Raw genomic sequence first — 19,802 nt, 5'->3', positions numbered from 1 at the left:
GTACTTCTCAGCCTTGGATAACAATTGAGAAAACACATCTTACATGACTTTGTGTTTTATCCTATTTCACAACTGATAATTGTACACTTTTAAGACATTAATTACATTTTTAAAAAGCATTTGATAACAACAACAAACTTTTATTAAGGACGAATGGTATGTAAAGTTTAGTGATCTGAATGAGCATAAAGTCACAAGTCAGAATAATATTTGTGTCTTTTCAGTTACACTAAAATAACAAATATTTATTTGTTTTGTATATTGTGTGACTTCATAATTTTATAATCAGTCCTTTTCAATTTTGTGTGTGCCTTCATAAATAACAGTGGATTTATTATACATTTCTTGTGGTCTTTAATGTAAAATTTGATTCTTGTTTGGCTAATTTTGTAGTCAATCGCCTTCTGATTTTACAGAATTCCCTCTTATTTTGTTCTCATCAGATCTAAAATCATCTGTGTAATTGGCTCATGGTAAATATCTCAAAGGAGAGCATTGGAGATATTTTAGCCTCTTACAAAGAGGCTAAAAGCAACTTGTCCTATTAGAAGTGTATCTTAATTAAGTATTGCTTAGAAAGTTTCTAAGACATCATGATTATATTGAAGTTAGATTCTGGACAAAGTACATGAAAAAGTTTAGGGCTATAAAATGTTTGCTGAGAGTTCTTCCTTAAATAATGCATGCACAAATATTTTCTTTGTCTATGAATTTTTAGAGTATCTATGGGCCCTCTGGTCTTTTAAATTTAAAGTTCATTTTCACTTTCCACTCTCTTCTATTTCTAAGACAAATTTTTTTCTTCTTACGTTTTTTTACTTTTCAAAATTTGGAAAAAATTCCTGATTTTTGGAAGCCTATTTTTATGTATTTCATAGCCATCTTGTGCTCATTTTCTGTCCTAATATTTATCCAGCAAAATTTGGTTTGGGAAGCAAACCTAAAATATATTTGCTGATGTAGGTCTGATATCAAGGTAAACATCACCAAAGATTAAAAGTAATGGTTAGCTTGCAAGAAACTGGAGAGTTGTAGCAAAACTTATTTGCTCAAATATATAGCTTATGTCTTATCAATTTATTTTTAGGCAAGGCTTTTATTCTAAAATAAATTCACAACTGACAAATATAGTAATGGAAAATTCAGATAAATCTGTTTCAAAACTGCATAGCCAACTGGAACTTATCTCCTCCACTTTTCTTCAACTGCTCTTTTGATTTTTTTTAAAAGAAAAACTGAAGGTAATAAGCTCAAAGAAAGGAACATAAATATTTAGTGAGCCCACACTCAACTTAGTGATTACAGGCACTAAAATTTCTATAGAGATTATAGGAAGTTTGGCAATTCAAATGCCCTCACTTAATACATACTATGTAATGAACTGATCATTTTTTCTGTTATTGCTACCATTTCAAAAAGGAATTTCCATGTAGTGGGCATTTAAGTAAGTGAAAACTATTCTAATTTTCTTAAAGGCCAGAAATCTAATGCAAAGTAATTTAGTCCAAATTTTGCTCAAGCCTTTTGCTAATCTATTGAGAAAATAAATAAATTTTATAAATTCAAATTTTTTTCCTGCTAAAAAAGTAATATTCAGTAACACTGAAAATATAACATCACATATTTGGTGGTATTTTTGTTCCTGATACTATAGGTAAGGAGTAGGGGAACAGTATTAACTAATGTTTTTCATCATTGCCCCCCCAGGTGAGAACATTTTCAGTTGTTAGAAAGTTCAGAGAGGGCAAAAATGTTAGTTTATTCAAATATTTTCCATTGGAAGTGTACTTCAATTATGCCATAATGAAAATCATGTTCTTTAGCCATAAATTATCCAGAGAAAATCAGTATTTTATTATTAGTCTGATGACTTGTTTATTGTTTCTTGAAATTTCCCTAAAATCAGGTGATATTTGCAAATATTTTAGTTTAACCAATTCTTTTTCATTTAAAACTCAATTATACCAATTCAGCTATCCAGATGGAAGTATCAACACACTACATGTCACGACCAGAGCAAAACTAAAATTCAGATCATTCCTCTCCCATTCCAGAAGCACAAAAAAAGCTTATAAATATTCTGCATATGCCATTGGGCACAGATTTGTACTTTCGAGGTTTCAGCTGTAACTCTAGTTTGGTTAACTTTCAACCCAGCACTTTATTCATCCTTTGCCCTCTTCTCCCGTCTTTTTCACTTCCTTAGTTGTCTGTTTATAGCCCATGCCATTTACTAGACAACAGACCTCAGGAAACTCAAAAATCATGATTTATTATCTGTACATGTCTCGCCTTAAGGAAAGCTCAAATAGCTACTAAAAAAATGCTAAAATTGGCTGGGTGCAGTGGCTCACGCCTGTAAGCCCAGCATTTTGGAAGGCCCAGGTGGGCAGATCACAAGGTCAGGAGTTCAAGACCTGCCTGGCCAAGATGGTGAAACTCCATCTCTACTAAAATTACAAAAGTTACCTGGACATGGTGGCAGGTACCTGTAATCCCAGCTACTTCGGAGGCTGAGGCAGAGAATTGTTTACACCTGGGAGGCAGAGGCTGCAGTGAGCCAAGATCGCAGCATTGCACTCCAGCCTGGGCAACAGAGTGAGACTTAAAAAAAAAAAAAAAAAAAAAGCTAAAATTGTATCTCACAGTCAAAATTTGTCAATTTTTTAAAGGAAGTTCAAAAGTTTCCTGTATTTTTCTTATTTTCAGATTCAAAAACTCAATATTTAAATATGTCCATATTCCATCTTCATTGTGTTGGGTCTTTGAAAAACGCCATAACAGTAATCTTCCCTATTCAGAGGGAAATCAGAATTACAGCTTCTATGTTACACGAAAAGGACCTACCATGAGAAGAAAGGTGGGAGTGTTCAGAAGCTCAGTGTCAGCTACAAATTCAAACACTCTTAATGTATTTATACTACATCAGGTTAACAAAAACAAAAACAAGTCACATCGTTTGTGACCAAACCCTGTTGATAACAAACAAGTGGGTATAATACTGCTCTCTAATGATCTAGATTTAGTCCAGTAACGTGGGTTTCTCTAACATATTTCAGCCACTGTAACTGTCATACCACATCAGAAGTGACAATTTAGCACCAGCAGCAGCCGCTGAAGTGTTCTCTCTGCACTCCCCAGGAACCATTGCTTTCCTTCTGCCTTTTTCAGCCCTCACTCTAATTCTAGTGCAGGATATTTTTCTGCTCATTTCACAGTACCTTGCCATTACTGCCTCCCTTGCTCTTTGTCTTAATGTCCCCTATGGGTGTTCTTGTCCGACAGAAATCTAGAAATTCAGGCAGCAAAGCGGACACTTGGGCATTAAATGGCCAAACAGAGTTAGTGAAATACAAGATTTCTGGTCCCAGCTGCAGTCTCTGAAGACTTGGACTCTCTCATCTTTCAACCAAAGGTTTGTTTTTCTGTCTGGTTATAGGCCCTTTCATCAGAATACAGAAGTTACATTTCTCCTATGTGGCACTCAGAAGTCATAGCTATATATATCCATGACAGGCAAAACCCCAGTGAGTATATGTTCTTCTAAACTATCTGAAACCACTTCTAACATAGAAACCAACCTTCAAGGAAGGAGAATCTACCTGACAACATTTCTATTTAGAACACAATTTCAGGTCCAGCTTCATTTATCTAGTCATTTTATAATGTTGTTTCCATCAGATTAAAAATTCAGATGCACAGATCCTAATGACATTCTTTCCGCATTATGTCAAAAACCTAAAGGAAATGTTAAGGATTCCCCTGGCCTATTCCCACTCCTTTGTTTAGATTCCATACATTATTCTTATAAACAGTTAACTAGCACATTTAAAGAACAACTATAATATTATTTCACGTAAAACCTCATAGGTCTTGAAATAGGCTGTAATCCTGTTTGTAACCATCCCCCCACTCTTGTCCCTGCCCAAACTGAATTATAATTCTAAAGTTTCTACACCAATCTATTTTTTTTTCTTTTTAGGTATTTCTAAAGCTGGAGAACTGTTGCCAATCTTACTTTGGAAAATAATTCTATTTCTCCTAGTTTCTGTAAACTGTCCTCATGTATTCTTAATTTTCAAACATTTTAGATGAGCTTGTAGTGTTCATAACCAACAACAGATACCTGCTGTAGGTTAATTTGGCTAATGCAGAGTGAATTTTAGATTCTTTCTCTTAGACTGCCCATACATCTGTCTGTTACTTAACAATGCAAGAAATGATTTAGCAAAGTTAATGATCCATTGGGAAGGCAAAAGTAAATTCATATAATGAAGCATCTAGGACTCTTCTCTGTGCATGTAAAACAGCATTTTAATGAGCTAAATGAGTTTGAATATTTAAACTCTGAATAACCCTTACTATTTGTTATCCACATTTAAAGCAATATTTCATATGTAATCCATAATCTTAGAGGCTGGTTTTCAATGGCTGCTTTCTACCTATGAAGTATAAAAAATGTTCCTCAAAAACACACATGATAGAACAGGCTTAATGTAAATATCAGAAGAAACATAAAAGGAATATATGAAAGGATGACTTTGTGAGAATAAGAAAGAGTACTAATATTACTATTTTTGGAGTAGATTATGGAGAAACTAAGAGAGCTTCTGTTTACATTCTATAAACAATGTACTAAACAGATTCCTGCCTTCATGGTGAAAAATAGTTGCTGAAAATAAGGAGGTCAGTAGGTCTAAATACAGGTAGATTATAGCATCCTCTGACATTTTAAAGTGATTTCAGAGAAAATATAATGTTTTATCTATCACATTAGAATTAAAGGAACTATTCATAAACAAAGAATTGTAGACTCTTCTCAACTGTCTGATAAATTCTCAACCAGAGCAGGGATTCCCTGACAACATCACTGACATGATTTTCTATCTTCTGCTATAAACATTTTTGGGAGAAGAAATGTGTTCCAACATATTCCACCAAATTTGTCCTTCCTTTAACTTTCACCCAGTGTTGAAGATGTTGTAATGGAATATAAGTCTGCACTCTGCCACAAAGCAACTATTTAAATGTATAAAATAACTAATATCATCTAGTATCAAGTCTTCCAATTTCAGATTATCACTCAATGTCTTCAACTATTCCTCAATGAAAATGGCTCCAGAACATCTTAACATCTTTAATGGCTCTTTACAAACTCCAGTTAATAGTCTCTAGAGTGAGACTCAGAATTGGAACACCAAGAATCCATGTGGGGTCTGACCAGTAAAAAATAGTTAGGAATTACTAAGTATCTGGAATCCTACATGTACGGGTTTAGTCAAAGATTGCATTCACTTCAGTTTAGTAGTCTAGGCGTAATGTTGTTCTGTGAGTTTCTCTCTTAATAAAACACTTAGATCATTTTCATCTAATGTCTGGTAAATAACAATTTTTTAAAATTTTAACCTTTTATTTTTCCTATGAGTGCTTTTTTTGTGATTTGGTATTTTTTCTTAATCCTTTCTTTCTGATGGTAGTGGACATCTATTATTTGTATCTCCATGTCTTCACATCCTGCAATTCTATATTGCTAGATACTAGAGGCAACCACACCTCATTCTCCTCCCAACTGCTATGGTTTAAATTGTTTTATTTCCTCCAAAATTCACATGCTGAAAATTTAATCACCAACACAACATTGTTGGAAGGTGTGTCCTAATGAGATGTGTTTTTATTATGTGGGCAGAGCCCTCATTAATGGATTAATGCTGCTAAGAAAAGGGCTTGTGGAAAGGGTTCCCCCACTTTTGGTATGTGACAACACAACATTCCTTCTCTCCCGTCAATGGAACAATAAGAAGCCATCTTGGAACCAGAGACAGAGCCTACTGGCATTTTGATCTTGGACTTTCCAGCCTCCAGAACTCTAAAACAATAAATGGCTGTTCTTTATGAATTACGGAGTCTGTGGTATTATGTTGTAATAGCACAAACAGATACCCTCCAATCATGCCTCTAGTTGGAGTAAGTAATAAATTGGTTGAGTCAGGAGATGGCATTAATCCAACCAAGGCCCTTTCGGTTTTAAATTTTGAGCCAAAGAGATTATCTTCTTCTCTAGAGATGAAACAATGAGATGTGAGATGCAGGAACTCTTAGCAGTAGGCTGGGAAAAAAAACCTGAAACAGTTAGCCTGGAAAAAGAAAGCCAATTTGTAACGAAAAGTAAAAACAACTTAGGCCGTTTTCAAGATTCCGGTTCCAACTATTCCTGAAGCTTAGCTATACCCTTAGGTTGTCCATGGGTACATGAGCTAATAAATTCATTTAAAGAAAAAAAAAACCTCAACAACAACAAAAAAACAAAAACACTTTTCCAGCAAAACAAGTAGTGACTTGCATATACATTTTACTGTCTATGGTTTTTAAGTATTCCTTTTTCTCAACTTGATGTCTTGTATTATCTTTCTATTGTTACTATAATAAATTATCATCAACTTAGTGGCTTAAATAATACAAATTTATTATTTTACAGTCCTATAGGTTAGTAGCTGATGTGGGTCCCACTACCTAAAACCAGTGTTGTCAACTGCACTCCTTCCTGGAGACTCTGGAGGCTTCTAGAGGCCATTTGTGTTCCTTAGTTCATGATTCCCTTCCTCCATCTTCAAATTCAGTAATGTTGGATCTCTGACCATTCTTATGTAGTTACATGTCCCTCTAACCCTGATCTGACTTGGAAAGGTTGTTGTAAGGACTCTCATGATTAAATTGGACCCACCTGGATAATCCAGAATAATCTCCTCATCTCGATGTCCTTAATTTTAAGCACATATGCAAAGTCTCTTTTGCCACGCAAAGTAACATATTCATAGGTTCTGGGAATTTAGGTATATAAATATTTGAGTGAGGGGGGAATTATTCTGCCTGCCACTAAGAAACAAAGACGACATTTCATTTCTCATTTCATTTCTCATTATTCAGTTCAGTAATAAAAATATGTTAAATAGGAGAAGCCAAAGATACCTTTCAAAATAATAACAACACATTAATCAACATTATTTGGAAACCATTGTATTATATATCAAGTGACTCTTTCAAAATTGTTTTTCTGGGAAGAAAATTTCTGCTGGTTTTATCTTTTTCTAAAGATGCTTTTGGAGATCCTTACTGGATTTCCCCAGCTATCATCAGAATGCAATCTCTGAGATGTAGAAATAAAAGTATTTCCATATCCATATACTTGAAGCCTAAGGCTGCTATTATTTCTAAGCATAGAGAGTGAACACAGCATCTCTTTGTTTTACTAATTGTTTTGTTTCCCTAAGCTGCAAGTACAACATCTGCCAGACCAGAATGCACTCCTTCCACACACCAAAGAACCACGGCTGGATAAACGACCTACACATCATGGTGTAAGGGCAAGAGCTTTGCAGGCAGCCAGAAGGCAGTTTTCAAGAGGCAAAGACTTCAAGTGGAAATGAAGCTGAATCACCCTCCAAAATCTTTAGAGTGGTTATGGAGTTGTTGATTCTGTAATGATTTCATAGTGTCTGCAATTTTATTGATTTTGTTTTTCAATAGAACTGTTAAAGATTACGATTCTAAGATAAGCAGAATGTGGGCAGATGCTCACAATCTCACTCACTGTTCTGCCAAGATATTTTTACATCTTTCTGCACATAAAACAAAATGAAGACATGTGTTATAGATGCATGCTACCAGTAATCCCCCATCCCCATAAGAAGGGAGTTTACTCTATGTTAATATCCTGGATGAGGTATTAAATTTTACTTAGAAAAAAATTAACAGAACTTCTAAAATAAAAGGGGTTTGCTTCTAAGGCAGTTTATGAAATATTCTTAATTACCCAAACCCATTGAAAAGGCAATTTGGGTCATCATTTCCAAATGTCATCTCTGTTATTTCCACTTCAGTATTAAACTTCATGCCACATCAGAATATAAAATGCTGCAACAGCTTACGCACTGTTGATGTTCATTCATCTACTGCACATCAGAAAAGCTCATTGCAAATATGACATGAAAGAAAGAAAAGTAAGCAAAACACACTCAGGAAAGACTTGAAACAAACTGCCTCAAGGAACACACTCCAGAGGAAAGATTGCAAAACCATAGCCTTACCTTGGGAGACTTGGGCAGGTCCACCTTCCTTTCTTCTGCTAAGGTTAGCAGGGTTAACTTTGTTTCCTCTACTGAAGGGTGTTTGGGAGGGCGAGGTGGGGGGTGTGAGGCTGAGCTTTCATATCTCCGCATCATGTAATACTGCTCTTCAGTGATCTCTTCTACCAGAGTCCTGACTAGAAATGGTCCTGCATCCCTAGAGAAATTACTAACTAACTGAACAGTCATATTCAAGCGACCCACAGGAATTTCCCAGCACTCCGTGGGGTTGGCAAAGTCACTTATGAGTAGGTAAGAGTCTGTGATGTCTTCCTCCAACTGCAGTCCTGGTGTGGCAGCCAACACATCCTCTTCAATGGAAAGATCCCTGACAGACACCTTCACATTGAAGGGCAAGCGGAACTGTTTACAGAGCTCAGAAATCGGGTACTGTTTCTTATCATGAATCACCTCTACAAAACCTCCTTCCATGTACAAAGGGAGCAGTGCTGCCTCATAGGACTTTTTGAGGATTTTTTCACAGGCCAGAACATTCACTACTTTTTTTATTCCTTCACAGAGGACTTCAGTTGTCTCTGAGTGATGCACCAGAAACTGGTCCCCAACAGATACAGATGACAGCTTGTTATGAGGGGAATGAAAGGCTTTGGTGGCCACCACGTGAAGAGGCTCCTTTTCACTCTTAGCGATCTCTAGGTCATAGGCCGTTGGGAACTCCCTCGGTCGCCGCTTGAACTTGCCTTTATAACTAGTGGGGATCAAGAAGTGTCTTTTAGGAAAATTGCTTCTAATTTCTGAAGCTAAGATTCTTGATGCCTGGTACTTTTTGTGGATCACAATTGTTTTCCCAGGCTGTAAAATGCTTTGGGGCAGGTGATTTCCTTGAGGTGCTTCTATGACTTCAGTTACTATGGGGAACTCTTTACTGGTCATTTCAAAAAGATCTTCTGTTGATAACAGCTGAAGAAACCAGTTAGCATCATAAGAATCAGTGATGTCTTTGACTTCGACATCTAGACTGGGGAGGATGCGGACTATATCCTTTCGAACTGAAAAGAAAAAAAAATCACTATGGTATTTTGTACTTCAAAATGTTTGCTGCAAGATACTCTCCTGATGACATAAATAAACTTATCTTACAAAATAAAGAACTCAGATGATCATCATATATCATTTCTTACGTGTGATTTTCCTTTTTTCAAATTTTAAGATGAAAGAGATTGAATATAAAACCAACACTCATAAGCCCATACTCAGTTTAAGAAGTGGACATTAGCCAGTACCTTGGAGCTCTAGGGAACTTCCTCAGAATCACATCCTCACTTCTACTGACGTACAATCACTCTCCTGGTTCTCATGCTAAATATTCCTGTGTTTATATTTATACTTTTATCATTCATAACATACATGAATATAGCTATGTGTGTGAATATGTATGTAAATGTGTTCATAAATTTTATACGAAGGTTTATAAATTATTAGGTCATTTTAAGTCACATTCTTGAGGGCCAGACTTTATATATCAAATTATCATAGAAGAAAGTTTTGACCCAAAACATACATTCTTTATACCAAATCTTATCCTGTGAGATGAAACAATATTGCAAAATCATGAGATACAAGCTACTTGAGATTAATATGTGAAAATAAATACCAAGATGCAGTATTTTTCCAATGTCAAAATTATTTCTTTCTCCACTGGTGTTATATTATACCTACCTAGCAAAGGAGTGGTGCAGAGTGGGTCACAATCAGAGGAGCCATTCAGGAGCCCTAGGTATGCTGGTGGGTGCTCAGCAATGTATTAATTGCCTCATGCATCACTGGGGTTAATGGATATCTGTATTTTTTCCAACTACCCACTGTCTCATGAGTCTTCCTTTGAGACTGCAGAGATGCTTAGAATATTGTCCTGCATTTATTTACCTGTTCCTCATACACTACTCAACATAGTATCATTATAAATGGTCCTGAATAAACTTACGTATTGGCCAGGAACTGTATCTCATTCCTATAATCCCAGCATTTTGGGAAGCTCAGGTGAGAGGACTGCTTCAGCCCAGGAGTTCAAGGCTAGCCTGGGCAATATAGTGAGACCTTGTCTCTGTACAAAAATTAGAAAAAAATTAGCTGAACCTGGTGGCATGTCCCAGCTACTCAGGAGACTGAGGTGGGAATATCACTTGACTCTGAGAAGCAAAGGTTGCAGTGAGTCATGATCACACCCACTGCATTTCAGCTTGGGTGACAGAGTGAGACCCTGTCTCAAAACATAAAAATAAAAAAAAAAAATAAAGTTATGTGTTAATACTAACAGGGTATTATAATAGTCTATATTTTCTTGATAACTTACTAACATAAATTTTACAGCATTTTCATGATATGGCATTGATTTTCAATATCTCCAGCCACCCTTCTGTCATTTTTTTCTTCCTTCCATGCTTTTGAAAATGAACAATTTGGAAGATTTGGAAGACAGAATATCCTCTTATAAAACATTACATATATATTACTTTTTATATTATTAACTGCATCAGAAAACCTGTGTGATTTATGTAATATTATTTATATACCCTGTGTAATTATAGAGTTTCTGAAGATGCAGCAATGAAAAAGTATTATCTTCTTGTAAAAAAACAAAAAATCAGTGGTTGCCTATAGGCTGAAGGTCTGCAAAATTGTAAAGATTTTTAATTTTTAGAAAAAAAAGGAGGGTTTAAAGAGCACTTCTTACATTAATAAGTTATTTTATAAAGTTTAGCACACACTAACTTTTGACATTATACCTACTGGCTTCTCTGAACCTCAAGGTAAGTTTAGAAACTAAAATTCCGGTGGTTTGACTCAAAATGAGCTAGGTTTAAGAATCCTAGAGCTAGCTCTAGATAGGCTCATGCTATTCCTCAAGTCTAGGGAACAGCTAGAGATTAGTAGAATAGATGCCATCAAGGACTTCCTGAGAACTCAGAACATCAGTTTCAATGCAGGCTAGATCCCAGTCTTTCTTTGTACATGGTGGGTGCTGTGGGTTAGGAATAGCTTTAATGCATTGGAGGACGGCATTGCTGCTGGAGAAAGTCTATGGGCCATGTTATCTAAACTCTTAATTTTTTTTGTATTCAATTACTGACCTATCTTCAGTACTTTTGTGCCTAAATCCACTGAAATAATGTTAGTCTATCTTATTTTACTTAAGCTCTCAGCAGCATTTGACAAAGCAGATTAGACTCCCTCCTCTTTGATACATTTTTCTCACTTATTTTCCTCTTATCTCACTTGTGATTCTTCTCAGTTTTGCTGGTTTCTTCTCCCTATACACCACCCACCCCTCACACACACCTTTTAGAGTGTCTTGGTTCTCTTTTTCCCTCTATCTACACTCACGCCTACTGTGATCTTAAATGGTCTCATGTCTTTAAATATCATCTTTATGCTGATGACTACCCAAAGTATAGCTCTAGCCAAAACATCTTCCTGAATGCTGTATGTCTACTTCAGATCTCCACTTGGACATCTAATAGATGTCTCAAAATTAACATGCTTAAACTGAAATCTAATCTTCCCCCAAAACCTCAGCTACATGCTGTCTTCCCAAACTCAGCTATTGGAAACTCTTTTGTTTCAGTGCAGTCCATAAATCTCAGGGACATCCTTAGCTTTTCTCTTTTTTAACACCTGACATCTCTTACATCAGGACTATCCTGATCTGAGCCACATTATCTCTTGCCTGGCTTGTTGCAATGGCTTTCTAACCAGTATCCTTGCAGTCAAATCTCAATAGGGAAGCCAAATATTATTTTTAGATGCTAAATAAATTATATCTGTCTTCTGTTTATAAGCCTACAGTGTCACTCCTTTCACTCAATATAAAAACCAAAGTCTTTACCTGGCCCCTAGCACCACCTGGGTCTCATCTGCTACTCTTTTGTCTCACTCTAACTCCCCACTGTCTCCCGGACCTCCTCATTGTAAGTCAGATCTTTGCACAGCCTGTTTCCTCTGCCTGTTACATTCTTCATCCAGATATGTTCACAGCCAACTTCTCTTTTTCTTCAAGACTGCTTAAATATCATCTTGGCAGTGAGATCTACTCTAAATGCTCTATTTAAAATTGCAAGCTTCTCTTCCATTTGCCCTTTTCTGTTTCTCTATTTTATATCACCTTTCACCTTCTATCATTCCATATCACTTGCTTATTTATATTATGATCATTTTCTATTGTTTGTTTCCCTAAACTGAAACATATGCCTTCCCAGAGGCAGTAGTCTTTCATTGTTTTCTTCATCAATGTCTAGAATGTCTAGAATGGCTCCTGGCACATAGTAGATACTCAATAAATGAATTAATGAATAAAAAATAATTGCCAGAACAAAGTACATGAGTGAGGACTAAAGGAAGCAATTCAGTAAATAAATTCTATATAAAATTTCACTGTAGAAAAAAAGTTTTCAATGTTAAAATTCCTGCTATTATTCATAGCAGCTATTGTATATTTTATTTAAGACATGTCTCTTAAGGTTACAGTTTAACTTAATCAATGGCCTGTTCAATGCAGTAAATACTTGTTTTTAATGTCTTCAATACAATAGAGAGATTGAGGTATAAATAGATGAGCAAAGTAAAATACTTTCATCCAAGTGTTTTTAATTAAAAAGATTAGGCAAAATCATGATGTATATGCCTAAAGAGAAGATTCAGTACAAGAAAATAGCACAAGCAGTGAAAATCAACAATTCTTCTTAGATTCACCAGAGAATTGAGGTCACAGGGCAAACCACAACCCCAAAAACTAGACAAGTAGGCGAATACAAACAGTCATAGCTCACTGGGGGCAAAAACCACTGCTGGAGCCAGCATCTGGAAGAATACAAGGGTAACTGGGGACCAAGAGTAGAATCGTTTAAGAGATAAAACTCCCAGGGTAGGGGGAGCATGTTTAGGAGGACCTCCCACACTTTTCTGAGTCTTACTTTCAGGGGCCCATCCAGGTTCTCGGGATGAAGATGAAAAAAATTTCCTTGTGCTTCTGGCAGGGTGAGAGAAGAAGCAACCATTCTGAAATATATCCAGACCATTCTGTTCTCCTTTAAAAATGCCTGTCCTCAAGGAAAACTATTTTAGCACAGCCCAACCAGCTTGTGCTTTACCAGATCCTAACTGTTATGGGGGAAGGGAATTACCCAACCAAACCACCTCTAATATTCTATGTAGGGAAAAAGCAATACCCAACTCCAACCTCCTCTGTACTTCCACATAAAGGAAGGGAAATACCCAACTCAAGCCTCCACTAGCCATTCTGTCTCTCCCAAAGCGTACAAAAAAGCTGAGAAACATTTGTGAAGGTCACAGCCTAGAGACACAGGCTCACTAATAACTGAAACCTAATCATAAAATTATAGAAATCCCCCCTCCATACCATAGGACCACATCAACAGTGCTACTGTATAATAACAGGAAACTACGACTCAAAGAATGGCATTTAAGACTGTATCTAAGAAGGAGTCTCTAGAGACTAAAGTCAATAGGGCAGACAAAAGCAAGAGCACTACACGACAATGTAGTCTCTGACACCTACCATTATAGTAAACTATAAACACAGCCTAACTTCTAGATAGATAAACAGAAAATACCACATTAAAAGACAATTTATCAGTTTCTTTTAACTGAAACATCATGTCTGGCTTTCAAAAAAAAAAAAAATCTGCAACATATATTATAAGGCAAAAAAGCACACTCTGAAGAGACAAATCAAGCATCAAAGCCAGATTCAGATATAGCACATATTTGGGAATTATCAGACCAGGAACTTAAAATTTAATAATAACGCTAAGGAGTATAATGGAAAAAGGGGACAACATGCAGGGAAAGACGGGTGATGTAAGCAGAGAAATGGAAACTCTAGGGGAAAACCGAAAGGCAATGACAGAAATTGAAGACACAAGGCCAGGCACGGTGGCTCACGCCTGTAATCCCAGGACTTTGGGAGGCTGTGGCAGGTGGATCACGAAGTCAGGAGATCGAGACCATCCTGACTAACACAGTGAAACCCTGTCTTTAATAAAAATACAAAAAATTAACCTGGCATGGAGGCATGTGCCTGTAGTTCCAGGTGCTACAAAGGCTGAGGCAGGAGAATCGCCTGAACCCGGGAGGCAGAGGTTGGAGTGATGTGAGATCATACCACTGCACTCTAGCCTGGGTGGCACAGCGAGACTCTGTCGAATGAAAGAAAGGAGAAGAGAGAGAGAGAGAGAGAGAGAGAGAAAGAAAGAGAAAGAAAGAAATTAAAAACACAGAAACAGAAATAAAGTCTTTAGTGGGTTTCTAATTATACTGGACACTGCTGAGGAAATAATCAATGGGCTTGAATATATGTCAATTAAAAACTTCCCAAACCAAAAAGAAAGAGAAACGAAGAAAAAAACAGAACATAATATAATACCCAAGAAATGTGAGACAACTGCAGAAGATGTAACATGTATGTCCTGGGTATACCAGAAGGAGGATACAGTGGTCATGAAACAGAAGAAATATTTGCAGTAACCAGACTTAGAATTTTCCAAAATTAATGCAGTTTCAAAACACTGAGCAGGATAAATACCAAAACAAAAACAAAAAACAAAAAACCCGCATTGAGTAGTATCATAATCAGACTTCATCAAATCAAAGACCAAGCAAAAACTTGAACCAGAGGGGTAAAAACACCTTGCCAACAGAGGAAAAAGGAAGAGATTTACAATGAGCTTTTCTCTGAAAACCATGTAAGCAAGAAGAGAATAGAGGGACAAATTTAAAGAGTTGGAAAAAACCCACCAACCTAGAATTCTGTATCCAGTGAAATCATCCTTCAAAAGTAAAGGAGAAATAAAGACTTACTAATATGAGTAACAATTCAGGGGATTTGTCACCAGTTCACCTGCCTTGTAAGATGAAGAATTTTTAATTCTTCAGAGAAAAGAAAAATGATAAAGGTCAGAAATTCAGACATACACACAGAAAGGACAAGTGCTGGAGAAGAAATAATTGAAGGCAAAATAAAATGTTTTATTTTTCTTATTCTTAATTGATCTAACAGAAAGCAGTCTGTTAAAAATAATAATTGTAGCAATAGTTTGGATGATTATAGCTCATAGATAAGTGAAATGAATGACAGTACTGTTTTAAGAGACAGGAAAGAGGAATGAGGAATACTTTCATATAAGGTAACTGCAGTACTCATGAAGTTATTTATGTTATTTGAAAGTGACATATATTAGTTGTAAATATATATTACAAACTCTAGGGTAACAACTGAAATGTTTTTTACAGTATAATTTATATGCTAAGAGAAAAGAGAAAGTGGAATCATATAAAAGCCTCAATTAAAACTACAGTAGGCAGGCAAAGAAGGGGAAAAATAGCACATTTAATTTGAGGATGAGGATAAAGACATTTTATGAAAGGCATGGCCACAACACGAGACTTTAAGAATGAAAAGAAATTACAGGCTAAGATAGAATAGGAGAGGGTATAATCCAGATGGCAAGGACACCATGATCAATGATAAGAAGGGAACTTGAGAATTGTTAGTAATTAACAAGATATCCAGCATCTCAGGATTTTAAATTAGAGCACAGGGACTGGACAGGAGACTCACTGAAAGAAACCCCATGAAAATGAATTGACACTTTGAATGCCAGGCTGAGGAATGTATAACTACTTCAGGAGGAAATCCAAAATATTTCAGATCAAGAAAGATGAAATTACAATTAGCAATTTGGCAGATTATCTGATAAATCAACAGGAGGGGAGACTGAAACCAGGGAGTCTACCTTTCTTTCTATACTAAGTGCCATGAAGCCCATAGACATACAATTTACTGGCAACTCAGTCAGCCTCGTTACTTTTGCATGAACTTTGAATTTTTATATTATTCTCTCATGTCTGTTAAAACAAAATGAAACCTTTATTATATACTGTTCTGTTGATTTTTGCATATGTTTTAAGTTTTCCATAGTCAAAAGTTAAAATAAAAACTCATTATTTGCTTAAGGTTACCTAGAATTTGGCAATGACATCCTCAAGTTTTTAAAATGAAATAGATTTCATTAATTTTTATGGCAAATATTATATCTACAAATCTCTCCTAAAGAAAAATAAAGACACCAACACTTAGAGTGTTGCTCTCTTATAAAACAAAAAGTTGCATGTTTTCACAGAAATATTATAAAATATAAGACAGGAAAAACAATTAGAATCTTTTACAGATTTATAAAATTTTAGATTACCATTGCTTATGTTGTGGTATATATAGCTCTAATCGTGTGTGTGTGTGTGTCTGTGTGCGTGTGTGTGAGAGAGAGAGAGAGAATTTTTTTAAAGAAGCATTTGTTATTTTGCAATTGGGAAAATGGAATTTTCTCCCCCTAAAAAGACCAAACAGTACAAGCTAAATTTAAAAATGTCATTTTCCAAAGAAGTTCTTTTTGACTCTAAAATGATAGATAAGAAGGCAACACCTGAGAGCATGAGAATGAGAAACATTCCTGGAGGTTTATATTACAAGTTTTTCTGTTCCAAACTAAACCGAAGTGAAAACGTGTTGTACTTATCAAACTTTAGTTTAGACTTCCCAGAATTTCTTCCTGAGTGAACATGAATTATCCTTGCTGGGTATGTTTTCTTGCTATCCAAAGCAAGCTCCTGTGAAAAACAATTTCCATTCCATTTTTTTCTGAAAGGGTAACAGGTTACTTCTGTATGTTGCTGAGTAGTTTCACTAAGTTCTTTCCAGAAAAGTCCCTTCACAGGGTGAATGCTAATCATACTGTGGTGCTTTTCTATATTCCCCACTGTAACAACCCTCTTAACTAAGTTTGAATTTTGGGGATGCCACTAAAATTGCCTTTAAAGAGAAAATAAAGAGTTACCCTTAAACTTGGTTGGTGATGGGCAACATATGTTTCCTTGGATATTTAATATTCAATTCTAGAATACTCTTGGTCTCAACTCATGAAGTGAGAACCAAACCTTTGCGATTGGACCTAAATTAGTACAGGGATGGAAATCCGCTGAGACACTCTTATTCAAGACTTGAAGACAAGATGATTGTTTCTACACATTTTTCTCCAAAGAAATTTTATAAATCCTAGCGCTACAGTTTCTCCCAACTTCTAGTTCCTCCTATATTATTATTTAATGATAATAACCTGTATATTTGTTAGACATTTTTACTGTCTAATCTTTGTCATTTACTTTCTGAGACTACAGTTGTTTTTCTCAAAAGTATGAACTTCATCTTCATCTCTCATCCACTCAATGAACTGTTTAGTTACATATTTGCATTGCATTCCAATCTTTATTATAGGGCAATTATTAGGTTTACTAATAATTTCTGAGCTCTGCCTTGTTCCAGACTTTTAAATTAAAATTTGCTTTACAGTTCATTCATTTGATTTCAATTTTCTTTATGGATATTCTGTGAATTAATTTTTTAAATTTATTTAACTTCATTTCAACTTAAGAGAAGCTATACTATGAATTTCTATTTTCTTAGCTGGTTCTCCTCTGGTTCATCTGTTGTCCATATTTCTAAACAAAGAGAGCCTTTTGAATGGTTCTGTAACTTTTGTATTAGAAAAAATTATCATAAACCTCACTGAGAAATTGAGAGTTATTTAAAATGAATACACTTGCATTTTATATGAGTTTATTCGTAACGCTACTTTGCCTTTTACATTTTAATTTAGTCCATAAAATCTAAGAAAAGCAAATAAACACTTTTTTAGATACTTTTAACATGTATTCCATTGATGTTTGTAATGGTTAGTTTTACGTATCAACTTGATTAGGCTATATTACCTAGTTATTTAATCAAACACTAACCTAGGTGAGGCTGTGAAGGTATTTCGTACATGCAGCTGTCATCTACACTCAGTTGACTTTAAAGGATGTTACCCTCCATGATTCAGGTGGGCCCTGACTAATCAGTTGGAGGTCTTAAGAGCAAAAACTGAGATTTCCCAGAGAAAAGGAAATTCTGCCTCAAGACTGCAGCATTAACTCACGCCTGAGTTTTGAGCCTCTGCAGCTTGTCCTACAGGTTTAGATCTTATCAACTCCCATACTCGCATGAACCAATTCCTTAAAATAAATAACACTGTATATATTAATGTATAATTAGGTATATTTAGCACACATATATATTCTGTTTCTCTGGAAAATCCTAGTAAGGCATTAATAGTTGGTAATGTAAAAATAAATATATACCTAATACAAAATAGGTACCTTTCTCTGCTTGCTACATGATATTTCTATTAGCAATAAGACTGCACCCTAAAGGAACAAAATGAAATGGGAGCTGACTAGAGTATCCACTGGTTCTAAATATCACGTCATAGTATTTTCATGGACACATTATGAAAAGCATCACTAACAAAAATTGAACCTGTTATACAAATATAGATGATATAAACTTTGGTACCATGAAGTTCGTATTTTCCTTAGCTATTGAACCCATACATATGTCATCATAATAAATCAAATCTGGATATGGTTAGTGAGAAAACCCCCTTGTTACCTAAAGAGGAGCTTTGTACTGTGAAACATAAATATACATGCATAAACAATGTGTTAGTCTCTTAATTCATTCTTTCATTCACTTGATTTACTGAATGCTTATGGAACATGTACTCTATCTCAAGCACTGAGAAAATACAAGTACATACATAAGAAATTAATGTGATATTTTTATAAATTACTGAAAATTGCATTTTACTAAATATATTAAATTTATAAATTATACTTGTTATCATTTAGCAGGAGTAGCAACCAGCCCTTTGAGAGATTATAATAGATCCAGGCAAAACTCTGGGTTAGAACTAATTTAATTAGGTAGTGAGATTTATGGCTAAAATTATACCTTTTCAATCCTTTCTCCCATCAAATTTACCACAGGGGTAAAAAGTCAAAAAAGGAAGTTTTTTTTAAAAAAGTTCAATGAATCTAAAAGATATCTGCAATCCTTAATCTAAATGAAGACAGAAATCAGAGGGAGGAATGATAAATGACTTGACAGAAAAGAAAAAGAAATGCCTATGCACCTGAGGAGGCAAAATCCAAAGAAAAGTGAACCATTGTTGTCCCATGAGACCTCCAAAGACAGAATTTGGAGACATAAGGCTCCTGGAAAGCAAAGTGAAGCCAGGGGCCTAAAAACACAGGGATTATTCAGATGTCTGAAAAATGGTTAAACCCAGGTCTCCACTCTACTTTAGGGAAGATAGGTGACCACCCCTTCCACCTCTCTGTCTGCGGTGAAAAGTATATACAGGATCTCAGAACCTCAGAAACCAGACATAGGTGAGCAGGAGGGAAGCGTGGGACTGAAAGTGAAGTAGTTAATTATAAATCTGTAAGTGGGAGTGGTGAGTTTGTTAGCTCCGTCCCCACTTAGCTCCAAGTCTCATAATCCCCAGACGACACCACAAAGATTCTTCTCAGGTGAAACTGAACTCAAAAAGGAAAGACTCACAAAACCTAAATTTGAGGACCGCTGCAGTGAAAAAGCTGGCATGATAATATCTAAAATTCATAAACATAGAGCTTATATAGAAACAGTGCCTTACTTGTACATTTTTGTTTCAACTGACCCCTGTAAATATGAACATATGACAAGAAATCACAAAGCATTTGATAAAAACATTTAACAAGAAACGATACACCAAAACTTTCAAAAAA

The 19,802-nt window shown here is 35.5% G+C and overlaps 1 protein-coding gene across 3 annotated transcripts in view; it reads right to left on the bottom strand.

Moving 5' to 3' along the window:
* The window catches only part of THEMIS (thymocyte selection associated), a 245,784-nt gene that overhangs the window by 112,377 nt on the left and 113,605 nt on the right, over positions 1 to 19,802 (bottom strand). For 2 of the 3 annotated variants that reach the window (XM_012002311.1, XM_012002310.1), the window contains exon 4: positions 8,085 to 9,133. In XM_012002311.1, the coding sequence (XP_011857701.1) occupies positions 8,085 to 9,133 (1,049 nt within the window). Of the gene's footprint in view, positions 1 to 2,469; positions 2,587 to 8,084; positions 9,134 to 19,802 lie in introns of all 3 variants that reach the window. The other variant, XM_012002307.1, reaches the window with a different exon arrangement.

Source organism: Mandrillus leucophaeus, unplaced genomic scaffold, assembly GCF_000951045.1.
Source record: "Mandrillus leucophaeus isolate KB7577 unplaced genomic scaffold, Mleu.le_1.0 Scaffold682, whole genome shotgun sequence".
Classification (NCBI taxonomy): Eukaryota; Metazoa; Chordata; class Mammalia; order Primates; family Cercopithecidae; genus Mandrillus; species Mandrillus leucophaeus.
This window is presented reverse-complemented; position numbering and strand designations above follow the sequence as displayed.